The 14,455-nt window shown below is 40.8% G+C and overlaps 1 protein-coding gene across 1 annotated transcript in view; it reads left to right on the plus strand.

Annotated features, from left to right (window-relative positions):
- plxna2 (plexin A2) overlaps positions 1 to 14,455 on the plus strand; it is a 226,267-nt gene that overhangs the window by 81,577 nt on the left and 130,235 nt on the right. Inside the window, exon 4 of the mRNA XM_015342690.2 lies at positions 13,405 to 13,539. Within this exon, the coding sequence (XP_015198176.1) occupies positions 13,405 to 13,539 (135 nt within the window). The remainder of the gene's footprint in view (positions 1 to 13,404; positions 13,540 to 14,455) is intronic.

Raw genomic sequence — 14,455 nt, forward strand, 5'->3', positions numbered from 1 at the left:
ACTTCACAGGGTTTCTCATGTACAGTATGAGCCCTAATAAGGGAAAACAGTTGTTTATGGCTGTGAACTTTGACATTATTTATGTGAAATGCAGTAAGAAGTCTCTTCAAATTGTGTTTTTTTCAGTGCTGTGGAAACCATGAGAGATAATTAATATTCATGCCCATAAATGATGGAAATATACAATGTTTCCATGAGAGGATTTTACATACAGTATTCTACAAAATTTTATTTTTTATCTAATGTTTATTACCAAAAAAGTGCAGCGTACATCTTTTGTTTAACTTTCATAATGTACACGATTCTGAGTGTTTTTCTTTTTCAACATGCGTGCCATCTGTTTGAAGGACTTGTATGTCTTGTTTGGAAGCTTGGCTTTCTTTCAACCAGCTGTTCCTCCATAGAGCCCACCACGACTGTGCTGACCGCCGGCTTTTCCTGAGTTACCAAGCTTGATTTATTTATTCATCCATTCACTCACTCATTCATTCCAGTTGAGAAACAGTTTGTGTGCTCAGTGTCCACTTTATTCTTACGGTGCATTTAAATTTTATTTACTTTTCCTGTGCGCAAAAGGCATGTAGATCGATGCGGCTTGGGGTCTCCTGTTACCCTCCATTAACACTGTGGGCCACTCGGGGAATGAGATCCAGGAGCTCCGTGACTGGACTGAGATTAGCTTGGCACGCTGCTAATGCAAAAAGGGGATTGATTTCCTTTGCTCCTAACGAGTCTCTCCACACTCACACCTTGCACTAGATGACTAAGGGCAGGCAGGGAAAGGTGGGAGTCTTGTTTTTGAAAGGGAGCAAGTCTTCTCCATTTCCACAGCCTGTGGAAGACAATGAGCCTATAAGAGGCTTGGTCTCTGTGCCAGGATTGGCCACACGTGGCCGGGGCAGGCTATAGAGTAATGTGAGGTTAAATCCCACAATCTCTTTCTTTGATTACTGTGGATCTTTGACTCAATAATCCTTCTGCATTGACCGATGGCTAACAGGGGTTTTAATCCTGAAATTAGCTTCTTTTTCCCTTTTCCCAAGAAGAAATGACAGCTCTTGGGTCCTTAAGTTTGTCCTACAGTCTGCTGTTTCCCTTCAGGTCACCTGAAACTCTGCGAAAACACCTAAGTTCTATACAGTATATTTCAGTTCTGGTTTCACCTGGTAAAAATCTATTGAAACAGTACATAACAGTCTGTTATGCAGTAGTAAATCAAGACTTGTAAACTGATTTTAAATCCTGTCGGAAATGTCATTTGTGAACGCTCCCGCTGTTTTGCACTGTGTTATAAGACCTCTTAATGAGCATTAATGAAAGAAAGGATTAGGTTGTAAGAAAGTAAGAAAGGTTACAAACTACCGGAGGCCCAGATTCATACAAAGATCACAGCTGTTTCTTGGAAGAATTCAGGGTATGGATTTCAAAACACGTGGCCATGTAGTTTGTGTAAAGAAGTGCCTCCTGTTTTCTGTTTTGTGTACTTCCCTTTAATTTCCACCTGTCTCCTCTGGCTTGTGTTTAATGGGCGATTCTGAAAAGTCCAGCAGGTTGAGTTTGTCAATGTCTTGGACAAATTTGAATATGTCTATTGTCCTGTCAGTGTGGAACATTCATTTTAAACCTGGCAATCCATTCGGTTACTTTTCTCTTGACTGGGTCTAGCACAGCATTATTTTTGTATAGTGATGACCATGATTATACAAAATATCCTAAATTTGGTCTTCCTAATATATGCTACAATTTTAATGTAACATCCCTGGATTTAACATTCTATACTTTTAAAAGCATATCTTAGTAATCTGCTTACCTTTTTATTGCATTTCCACATTATCTTAAAGATGAAAATGAGGTGTTAATGTGAATCGTTATGTGGTTTTCATATTGCAAAGCTGAGTTTTCTTTTTTTATATTCATAGCTTGATTTTGCTACCTGCATATAATTCTTTAAAACCACATACTGTACATTATCTGTCAGGTCCTGTCTCAGTCCTGAATTTGTTTTTGTTTTTTATTTTATTTGCGGCTTCTAAAACATTGATCCACTTATTTTGATTTTGTCTGTTAACGTGACAACTGTACTAACTATATGAGAGACTAGAGCATTAATACAGATTAGAAAAGGGAGTGTTCCTAATACAGATCCATTCGGTGCCTTTTATGCAGTTTTTATCTTCTTGTTTGTTGCTTGTTTAAAGATCTCTTATGTTTGCTAATCAAGTTCTACCTTTTCTAAAACCAAGATGACTATCCCCTGGAATCCTATTGTCATGCAGAACATGCCCAAAATGAATGTAGTTATAATGATTGTTTCCACATGTTTCTGATATATAAAAGAGGTAAGACTTTGGTTGTATATATAGTATTATATATATATATGTATTATATAGTATATGGTGATACAATAGTAGTTCTCCAGTACTAGATATTGCCCCTGTCTTGAGTGACTGTAATTTGAGTTTGTTAATGGTCCATTAATATTATCTTTGGGTTCCTTAAATCCAATTATTAACTACCACTACATATTTCATACTTTTCCGTACTCCTACTCTGATTATCCAGTCTTAATGTCCTCTGCTATGGTTTCTAGCAGCATGAAACATTAGAAGCAAAACCCAGGTCATTGCATGTCAGTGGAACAATTTTTGTCTACAAATTGCAGCTCATAACTCATTTTTTGTGTAACAACTTTGTCACTTCCATCTATGCCATGCCCACTGCAGTGCTGTTCATTATCTCTTCAGATGTGACTTGCGATGGCTTCAGTTGTGCAAAAAGATAAAGGCAAACATTACAGCTTTTCATTATATTGAACAGCAGAGAAAGGGGAGCAAACTTGAAACTGTTTGTAAAGGCCTGAATAGAATGGATGACAGCCTAATTAAAAGGAAAGCCTGGATGCGTGCTTTATTGAATATGCACTGTCAGATAGTTTTTTTTAAGCAGTAATGGACTCTGCGGTTACTGTGTTTGTCTCTATTGTGTAGGGTTGTGGGAGAAGTGCCAGGTCCACAGGGCATTGTTTCCTGTGATTATCTTTGGAAAGAGCCATTAAATAATTGCAGCTGGATTCCTGTGCCTTCAGCAAGCGGCTCTTCAGGTATGAAGAGAGCTGCACCTTACGCTTTTTTTATGTTCTTATTCTCCTTCCTTTGCTCACTCAAGAGTGCTGCATTTTCCAGGAATAACACTGAGAAACCATCTGGGCAGAAGTCACTGTAACTCTCGTCTTTGACACACTTCTGTCTTTGCTCTAAAGCTCTCTAGTCTGTATCTGGTGCTTTCTCCTTGCTGTACAGTATGTTCACTTACCGACTGGTTCAGCTGAAAGAACTGAGAGCAGAATGTGTGCATTATACGGACAGAAGAGGAAACTGGTTGAACTGGAAATTATAGCTTTGTGTTTCTGTGGTGTAGCTGTTGATCCTAGTGCCAAGGAGGCACAGTGCCCTCTGAAAGTTTTGGGACAAAGTCAAAATGGTTTTACAGTCAAGCTGTGATTATGAAAGTAATATGAATGATATGTACCATATAATCTACATTTTGTTTTTGGGTAATTCCATGCATACATTGTATCGTACTAGAACAAAAACTTACTTTGTGTTCAACCCAGTGATTTCAAGTGACCGTCCCGAGTTTGACTCCAGGCTGGGGCACTTTCTGTGTGCAGTTCTTCACATCCAGTGATGCGAGATGGGTGGCCTATAGGAATGTGTTGCATACGCCTTTCTGTTAAAATCAACTCGTGATTTCCAATTTCTGAAATTGCAAACTATTAAACATTCCTTAGAAATCTGGTTTACTACATTTTCATTCTGTGTATTAATAGAACAGGGAAAAAATTGACAAATAGGCAAGTTCATTGTCCCCTCCCCCCTCCCCTGTCTCTCCAGTCTCTGAACTTGCTTGGATGCTATCCACTGAATTGGCCACATTTCAGATATTTAATGTAGTTCTAATTTTAGCAGCCACACTGTGCTGCTAGACCGAGTGTGGGTGTTTTGGGTAATTAGGGTTATTCCTGGTCTGATTTCACTGTTATTCCTAATCCTAGACTCAGGTTTCTATTTAAAAAGTCTAACAGCAGTCTCAGCGGGCTTTAATAGAAGCCTGCACAGGTAGGATTAACACTTTCTTCACAGAGTGGGGGAATCTCACGTGGGCAGGAGTTCACTAAATTATGGCTCGCCTCAAATAGTCTGCACCATGGGAGACAGCTTTAATTGACATGGCTATGTGAAGAGTTTGGGGGGGAACAATCAGCCCTCTGCCTTCTCAATCAATGCAATGCAGTAGCTTTCAAAATCTAACACTGTGTTTTTCCTCTAGTTACCGTACCTGTTGTCTTCTTAAAAAAGTATGATAAGATATTGGGTTCTGCCTCAATATAGGCTAGCATAGTAATTTTCCTAACATTGTGCAGTGCTGTGATATGGTGTTACTTAGATGTCACCCTGCTGTGTCACATGGGAGTTTTTGATTCTGTCTAGTTAGGAAACCTGTCATTTTCTATTTTTATTGGTTCCCATGAGGAAAAATGTTTAGAATTGATCCTTTGGTCCTAAAAGAGCAGTCATAAATATTTAAACGAGCCTTCTGAGCTAAGGCTTTAAGTCACTACTTTACAAAGGAAGGGTTAATGCAGAGACTAAAAGGACAATCAATAGATATTTCTGAGCCCAGCTAAAGATATGATGTAGCTACTTTACATCTTGATGTAAAGACATTGATGTCTTCTGCTGATAAAAGTGTACTAGTGTGCAGATTGCTTCAAACAACCACATTAAAACAGAAGGGAGATTTCAAATCTCACAGGTCCATGATTTCAGATGGGAATTTGAAGGTATTTGAAGGTATCAACACCTCCACAGCTGTTTCAGTTTCAGTTTGCCTTCCATCACAGAGCTTAACTTCTATGTCTGCAGATATTTTCATGTGGTCTCGCGTTGTGCAGAAGGAGGATGGGCTCAGTACAGTGGTGGGACCATGGGGCAGCAGTCCATAGAGCTTGGTGTCTGTAAACGGTTAAAAAAGGATTCTGTGCTCTAGTGTAGAATTGGAAGTGACAGGTTGAAAATAGAAAAAGATGGCCTGCAGGTAACAGCTTTAATTAGAGATCCAGGATTTTAATTGAATGTGCACACCAGGTTCAGCAACGGCAGGAGCGAGGGGGACACTCTCAATCTGAAACATGGCCGGTGGAAGAAGCTGGCTTTGAGGGTGGAGAGATTGGAGAAATAAAGAAATTTTCCTTAAAAGAAGCTGCAATGACTATCCTGAATGCACACACCACGTACCTCCATAAATTCAGATTTAGCACTGTAATATGTGTTTTATTGCTAAAGTAGTGATTGCACAGTCTGTTGTGGGGTTTGTTTTTTTCTAATTCTCCAGTTTGATATTGAAATGTGCTCTTTACTTCAACATAAAGCAACTCCACTTATCCACAGGTAAACGTTAACATCATGCAATATATTAATCGGAAGTCTTCTGTACAGTGAAACAGGGTTGTGTTAATTTAGAAATCTATTGTCAGCAGGAACCAAAGCCAAAAAAAATTAAGTTTACTCCTTTGAGCCTTTCCTACATTATGGTGGCTATTTGCACTCAGGTGCCTGGTGCGTCAGGCTTCAGGGAATAACCTCTTGGCTTTGGTTTTTGATGGTATAGGAATGACACAGTGCACAGTAGTCTAGTGAGGTACACCACATTAAATGACTCAGAGGCAACGAGAACATGCTGGTTTGCACTGCGCTGACAAGAATGGATTGACAGAGCCAATAAGTCTGTGAACACAGCTGAAATAGAAACTGCTCAAACTCATTTTCTCTAGCTGATGGAAAGGACTGTATATTAGGGCAATAGCATGGCTTTTACAGGAACAAAGTTAAACTTTGGAGGTGGCACGTGAGTTCACTTAGGCTGTCTTGCAAAGAAAAATATATTACAGGACAGAATAGCCGGCTACAACTCAGGCACACAAACATAGCTCAGCTATTTAGGAAAATAGTTTACTGTGCCTTTTTTGTAGTGGGTAAATTGAGTGCTCTGTGGGGAAGAAGGAATAGAGTGCCATCATTACCAACAGCAGAATTTGGCAGAGGCGACGAATTGCTTCATCCTCTCTCGGCAGTGATGAATTTTCTATCTCAACGGCACGATTATCTGAGAGATGAAGCCAGCCAGAGACTGACCCTGAAGCGTGTGCTTTTCACATTTTGAGCAGCCTGTTTCACTCTCCATGTTTGCAAAGGGTCTTTATTTATCTGCAGCTTGTACCTCATCTATCTTTAACGGAGGGGGAGGCTGATGGAGCCATCAAAGCTTGCTTGAGGCCTTCTCATTTACTGCAGAAACACTGCCGGAACTCAGACACCGGCACACCAAAGCTCTGTGCCCTCCCGTTTGCAGGGAGCACTGAGCAGGAATGCTCATCATCATCGTTCCAATCTGAAGTGTTGACTCTTGTCTTTGAGAAGATGCTGCGAAGATAAGTGCACCCATTCCAAACAATATGGCAGCAAAGTGTGCACTGATAACAAAAAAAGGCAGTTTGTCATGGGAATGTGGAAATGTAGTGATGTCCTGTAACAGTGTACAATCACTGGCACACAATGTTGAACAGATCAGAATTACACACAGCTGTTATTAAATCCCCATAGGGAAACAGTATCAGACTTGGCACAACTGTTTTGCTTTTCCCTATTCATAGCAATGAGGCCTTCTTGGATGACTTGTTAAACTTGATCTTCGCTGGTTCTCACCCAAGGATCACGGGCGAGTGACTTGAAGTAGGCTCTGAATGAAAGGACCTGCTGTTATAGCATCTAATCCAGTTTAAGAAGGAGTGAGATAAAAGACAGATTGAATATCACTTAAACAATGAACATAGTTAAAATGGATTACTGCAGACTGAAGATAAAAGAGACCAGATTACTCTGTCACTCTTGGGATTTTGACTCTGATACACCTACCTGTGTCTGGTGACTATTATTTCCTCAACTTCAGGATTGTGGCAGAGTCGAAAAGGTCTCCCAGCCTAGTGTGGAACACCTCCCTATGTATCAGAACCTGGTAACAGATTTATTTTGATTTGGTTAATCCTATTCTGCTAAGATTGAATTTGAGTCTCTTTTTTTCTGTGCTGGTGCTCTTGCTGTATCCTTTTTCCAGGCAAACTGTACACCTGGGGTTTCTGGGGTCAAAGGGCACCTCTCCAAGACATTTCTTTCTCACAGGAAATACTAAGCCTCATTCACTAATACTGTACATATTCAGACAATTCATTGATACATATTAATGGATTACCTTTAATGTTACATTGTGAAACACTGTTGTTGAAGCAACAAAGGTGCTCTTGAACTCAAATCAGGGCACTCAAGGCTGTTTCAAGTGCTGAATTGTTGACTAGACTGAGTAGTAAATAAATAATGAAACCTAGAACAGCATTTTCTTTTTTCTAACAACATTTAGCCACAAGGATTAATAGTGTTTATGTCTTTGTTTATCTTTTTTTCTTTTTTTTTACCAAAAGTAAGGAAAATGTCAGGTTCCATAGGCTGTCCTTCCCTCCAATAGGCAGGGAAGTAAAATGAATGCAAATCATTTGCTTTGTAAGCCTAAGGATATTCCATAATGCTGGAGACAGATAAAAAACATGTACTGCAACACTAGAAAAATCAAATGAAAATTAGCCTGATAAAATCATCATTGTTCCCCTTTGTTCAGTGTTTTTAAGCATGAATTCTGCCTGCACCATTTTGCTTTAACAAAAAGATTTATGTACAGTAATCTCTGCTCCCAGTGTATCTATGTAAATCAGTTAAAGTAATTATGCAGTTGCATACATCTGTAATTAGTAAGAACTTTGGGGGGGGGGGGTTTAAAGAGAGGTGGGAGGTTCAGGCAAGTCATCTGAATACACAATCAGCAATTTACATATTCACCAACCTTTTTTCAGGTACAAATCAGTACACTTAATGCTCTAACTACTTGATTACAGTCTGTTCCAAATAAGTAAACACAAATTTAAGTTTAAGAAGCCTTAGAAGAAACTCCCAGAAGATTACCTGACAGGCCGACACCATGATCAAGCAGGTGGCTGAGGGTGAGGTTGAGCCTTGGCACTCCAGCTGTGCTGGCCCCTGTGTGATTTCCACAGATGTGGGAATCTAGACTGCATAATGTTTGCTTACACACACAGGTTTACAACCAGGGTGGCAGTATGTACCTGGAGAAGCCCACAGAGAAGGTGGGGCTTTGCTGTGGCCATCTGTGTTATATATTCCGGTAAACTTCAAATTCCAGGACACATGAGTGGCCTTCTTATTCTTATTCTTATATCCCATATGTTATCCCATGCCAATGCCCCAACACAATTCCAAGCGTATGTTTTATTGGTGGGTGATATGCCTCTAAAAGGAAAGAGAAGATTGCAAGGTTCAGGTGAAAGACAAATGGAAGGAAAGACCTGAAACTGTGTTAAGCCTTGAATCAAAAGTTGGAAGTTTTGGGCACTGTTTTGTAATGCCAGAAAAGCTGTTGAAGTTAGTGAGGTTGCCAGACAGTGGAGGTCACACTGTGGTTCACTGCTGCAGGTCAGGAGTGTGGGTGCCTTCAGCATGTTCTCTGGGAGAAATCCTCCAGCCTTGCTCTTATACACAAAATGAAGCAGCTCTCCAGGTGTAGTCTTTCTGTATGGCACGGCCTTCAGGGAGCAGGAGAACACAGAACATGAAAACAAATCAAAGGAGCCCTTTCAGCCTCTTTTGTTTGCTAGTCAATTTTTGATCCTCATAAAACCTTTTCTTGAAAGAACCCAAGGAATCTGCTTGAACAACATCGCTGAGCAGTTTTGCCCGGATCCCCACAACCTTTTGTGTATAAACTGAGTTTTAGGTAATAGGTTATGTTCTGAAGCTATTCTATTCTCACCTATAAACTGGTCATACAGTATATAAGCCTTCAACTTCAGTGTCTAAAGTACTCTTCGGCAGAGCACCTAAGTTCACACTAACGCCCTGGGATCCTTGCCGGCGCCTGGGAATGAGAATGGACAGCTGGCGGCTGCCTTCAGACACAGCATCCAGAATTCCTGCCATTATGGTTACTGCAGAGAGAGACTTCCAGTGTGGAAATCCAGGTCGTCCACAGCAGTAGACGGACGGAGTCCAACCTGTGCTTATGCAGTCCCTCTCAGCCTGTCTCTCACTCACTGGCCTACGAGATGTTGAACCTAGAACTACAGTACTGTGTATGGAGCCCATTCTGCCCCAAATCAAACATCCCCACAGTTATTTGGGTTACTCTTCACAATTGAATGCACCGAATCAAACGTGGAGAAGGCCATATAAAACATTCCATACACTGCTGAAGATTAAGCTTGATGGAAGGCCATCCTTGAGTGATTTTATTTAAAGTTTACTGTAACATTCAGCCTTGACATTTTCACACAGCCCATAACATGCCTCAAATTAGGTCAGCTTGCTTTCTTTTTGCATATGTTTGGGTTTGTCATATTCATGTGTGTTTATTGTATCAATCAATGAAACAGTTAACAGTTGAGAAATTATTGTGACTCTAAAAGCAGACATTTCAGCTAAAACAACAATTTCAAGTATCCTTTTGCCTGAGCGTGAGAAACACATTTCAGCAATAACCCTGACAACAAGAAAATCCCTTCACCATTCGACAGACCCTTGTAATATTAAATGTGATGTCGAAATCCCAGAAGCGAAGGAGTTTGTTAGTCTTTCTGAAACTGTAAACTAATCTTTTTTGTCTCCTTTGTCCTAGATTAGTCATAGCACCAACATTATTTTAACTCTCAAAAACTCCAGCAAAGTACAAAGCGGTGTTCTTTTCTTCATGAAGGTCAGCGAGTGTGTGAATTAAGAGCAGGGACAACAGCTTTGGATAAAAATAATTTGTCCTTTTCCAGGGTGATGGGAGCTCCATGAATTTCTAAGAATTCTGGAGCATTGTGAATTCATAACACCCTCTATTTAAAAACGAAATTCCTGTTTTTTTTTAATTAACCAGAATTCATTCATACATTTCCTTGTGATATTCACTAGAACACTTCTACCACTGTTTACTGAGGGGAAAAAATAATACTTTTAAATAATACATATAAAACAGTGAAGCTGGACAAACTGGATGTATAATATTAATAATTAGCGTGGGGCTTGTTTCAGATAAAGGGTCCCAATGTTGTAATTCATAAACCTTCACAGTCATCTAACTAGCATTAAAAACAAAAAAAAAAGCATGAAAGCTTTCCCACTCCCCATGTACAATATGTTGATAGGTGCAACAGCCCTTTGTGATTCTTAAATAGAGCTGTTGAACATCAGTAAATATTGTTGCCTTCAGCCTTGCATGGCTTAATGGAAGAACTATGTCCTGAAATTCTCCAGAGGAAAAAACAAAGCGTCTTTGCATCCTCGCCAATCAGATAAATCATTTGGGGTCAGAGGATCAAAAAGGCTTTAAGCTTTCACATTTGCAAAGGTGAGCCTAAATTAGTTTGTCACTTAGAGTTTGAATGTGGGAGAGCTGAGATAGGCAGCGAAAAAGGACATACTGTAAGGTGTTCAAAGTGTCTCCAGAGACTGAGGTTTGCTATACTTAGAACACTGTCTTGACACTAAGCTTTAATGTATCTGTGCACGGAGAGTACTACAGAGCAACACAGAGCTCTGCAGTAGAGAAATTCAATGATCCAGCTCAATATTGAGTTTGGGAATATTGAGGATCGTTTTGCTTTTGTAGAATAAAAATGCTTTCCTTCTTAATCCCAAAATTATCAAGTGGTCATTTTTGCTCAGATTTTAAGATAGCATTGTCTGAGGACCACAGAGAACACTACATTTTACATTCAAACATTGATCCTATTCATTGTGTTTTAAATTCAGTTTCAGGTCCTATGCTATGTGCAGTTAAAAGCTTAAAGGGTTTTGCTTTTGTCTAGCAATCCAAACTGTTCAGGCTTCAGTGAGTGAGATTACAGTTAGCTGTTGTGAGCAAAAGCTATTACAACCTACAGGTGCAGCTTTGCAATTTTAGTAAGAGCTATTGAAAGAGTTGCTGGAGTGTTTTCAGTACTGCAGGAATTAGAAAAACAACTACAACACTATAATGGTGTTAGAGACAGAGAGCAACAACAGAGGAGTAGTGTATCAATAGCATACAGGTTCCATCCATCTGTTTTCAGAAAGCCCATTATTCTTAGTGAAGGCTACAGCATGTTTAGGGCACCAGGTGGGACTACACACTGTATAGGAGACTAGTTTGACACAGCAATAATTCTGAGTCACTGTCTAACCTATCCAGCATGGCTTTGAAATGTGAGAGCAAACTGGAGGACTGAAAATAAAATGTATTGGTGAAAATGTGCAAACTTCACATGAAAAGTCATCCCAGGATCAAACCCGGGACCCCAGACTTGTGACGCTATAGCACTAACTCCCATGTCAACCAGTTTTATTTTTCATGTAAATTAGATCAGCAAATTCCAGTCACAGTTCTTTTCTGTCCGAGCCCCCACTGCAAATGAAACCACAGGTTCAGTAAGGTAACAGCCCTACAGTGATTGTTGCAAGGTGTTCTGGAGGTTACCTATGCTCAAAGAAAGCTGTAACACACCATTTCCTTTGCAGAGCTTTGAGCCAAGTAGTTTCTTTGCCGAGGACAAACAGTCATGGCCCTGCCTGCCGTTTAGTTTATGACAAGCTCCCAAATAGCGGCCCTGCATGCACTTTTCTTTAATTCAAAAGCCAGCTGGGTCTGTAATGGCTGTTTAATGGGGCTCACCGCTAATGCAGATTCCATTATTCTGGGCAGGCTTAGTGTAGACAGAAAGAAAGAGGTGATTAATTTTTATTTTAGTGTGTGTTGGCTTCTCGAGGGCTAAATTAACCTTAAAAGGGTCTTTACGGGACTTTCTAGCATTCCTGGATGGTGCTAAACCACCAAACGCTTTCAGAAAGAAAGAGGTTAAAGGTGACTTTTAACCATCCCCAGGGTCACAGCCAAAGAAAATAATCTGAGCGCAAGGCAGCAGGGCCCTGTTGTACGGGGAGCAGGAGTGGGGAGTGGCGAAGCACTTGAAACGCTCCCTAGGGGTCCTGGAGTATGTGTGCTTTATTTTTGGAATCAGGGCGGGCGGTCCTGTGTTAGCTTTAATGGCTAAACCAGAAATTTTGTAGTGTTGTAATCCTGTGTAAAGTGGCTGTTCTGGAGAAGAAATTGAAATCAGTACGCAGCCAGGGCTCTCCGTGGGCGTGCGTACTGTCATGTCCTAGCTGACTTCTTAATTTGAGTACGTGTTTTTTCAGGCATGTTTGATATTCATGTAATACTAGCCTGGTTGTTTTACATTAACTTGTGAGTGGTGGATCATTTATTGACATGTTCTTGCTTTGCAAAGATTTTGGTTTCAGTAGTTCTGAGCAGTTTTCCTTGCACATCAATAGGATCTGCAGCTCCCTGATTCTGCACTATCATCTGTGATGTGTTTGGCCATAGTACATTGTCTTTGGTTGAGATGACAGCTCAGGCCAAAGGTTTGTTCTGTGGGATGTTGGCTCTCCCGTTTTCTTGCAGCCAGACATGTGACCTCGAATCAACCCCTCATCAGCCTTAATGACCCTTAGCTGCATTGTGCAGTTGCATTGCAGCGTGTGAGCACATGGAGCTCTGGGGAAAGCCAGGAACACAAAGCAAATATCTAAAGCTTCCAGCTCCTTGTTGGCAAGTAACTGCTCCGACTGTGGGAATCAAAAGAGAAAAGACTGAGAGAGGAGAGGAAAAAACAGAAATGAAATCGGAGTGACTTCTGCTGGAAGAGATTAAAATAAATTGAGTAATACCAAACTAATTAGGGTGGCAATAACTGACGCACAAGCTAATGAGGGGCAACTAAATCAAAGTGCATAACGAGACTCCAGCAGACAGATCCAGGAGACAGGGCTGCTCCTTTTTAGCAAATCAAAAGGTATTTCAACAGCACTTAAGTGGGGGATGCAGCAGAACAAACATATATGTCAAAATAACTATTTTTAAGTTGTATATGAGACGATTTAAAATCTAATAACATTTATATATGATATTTTTCTTGATTTGATGTCAGAACTTTGTAATCTGGTGAATCTACAGTATATTCACTGGTAATAACATGAGCTGGAAAGTTGCTTCCATCCTTCATACACAGTGCTTCAGATTTACCTCTCTGTATACATTGCACGACAATAAAGTGCACATAATTTAAGAAATACAGACATTCAGGAAATGAAGTGAAAAGCAAATACAATTCAGAACGGAGACAGGGTAGCCTTGACGTAATGTTCCTTCTGCAGTGTAACAGCTGATCTAACCCTGCTTTTCTCTCTTTGTGTTCCTCAGATCCGAGTGGACGGTCCTCCACATGGCGGGGTGCAGTACGAGACCGTGTCCGTGATCAAGGATGGGAGCCCCATCCTGCGGGACATGGCCTTCTCAATGGACCGGAATTACCTTTACGTCATGTCAGAGAGGCAGGTGAGTGAAGACAGCGTTGCAGGGCCCTAACAGCTCAGACACACACTTATCCAGAAGCCTGTCTTGTGAAAAAAACATCAATAAACATTGTGAAATTTGCCCGTTTTTGCACACGGCTTCAAGGTCCAAGGCACATGAGTTCTTTATGTGAGTAGCAAGGAGACAGGGTGTCTTCTTTTTAACAAGGTCACGAGGTATTTCAGCTCCACTCCAGCTATTGCTGTATTTCTATTTGCTCTGTCTGGTGCTTAGTTTAATGTCTCATAGGAATATCACGGAGCACATTCGTTGGGCATAATACAGAAATGAAGGAAAAGAAGCAAAAGTCTGTTCAAGGGAGGTTGCCTCTCTCTGTGTTGCTTATCTCATTTTGTGAGATGTCAAGTGGCAGAAAGGAAAGGGGAGACTGGGTCGGAGAGAAGACAGTAGAGGCCATGATGAGAAAATGAGAAAGATGTGGGAGAAAGAGGTAAATTATTAACAGTGGAGAAAGAAAGGTGGAAAGTGAGAAGGGATGGAGAAGGATGGTTTGAAGATGGGTGAACAGTAAAGGAGAAGGGTGGGTTTCTGCGGACACGGTGCAGTATGAGTGACACCGACAGACACTCCTGTCTGGCTGCAGCTGAGAGAGTCCTGAAAGCGAAGCAGATTAATTGCAGCGCGTGGGCTTTGTCACATTCAAATTAAACAACGGTGAGGAGTAGGCAGGAGACAGGGAGACCCCATTCTGAAAGTTGTCTGGAAAAGTGATAAATGAGGGTCTTTATTTCCAACGCCCGGAGGCATCTACCCTCCATGCTGTCGGGGTCACAGGGGCCAACAGTGGAGAGATTTGGGGTTTTAGTCAAGGAGGGGAGACTGCGATTTATTCATAACACCATGTAGTGCCCAGATGAATAAGTACAGTACGCCTCTC

This window comes from Lepisosteus oculatus, chromosome 5 (genome assembly GCF_040954835.1).
Source record: "Lepisosteus oculatus isolate fLepOcu1 chromosome 5, fLepOcu1.hap2, whole genome shotgun sequence".
Lineage (NCBI taxonomy): Eukaryota > Metazoa > Chordata > Actinopteri > Semionotiformes > Lepisosteidae > Lepisosteus > Lepisosteus oculatus.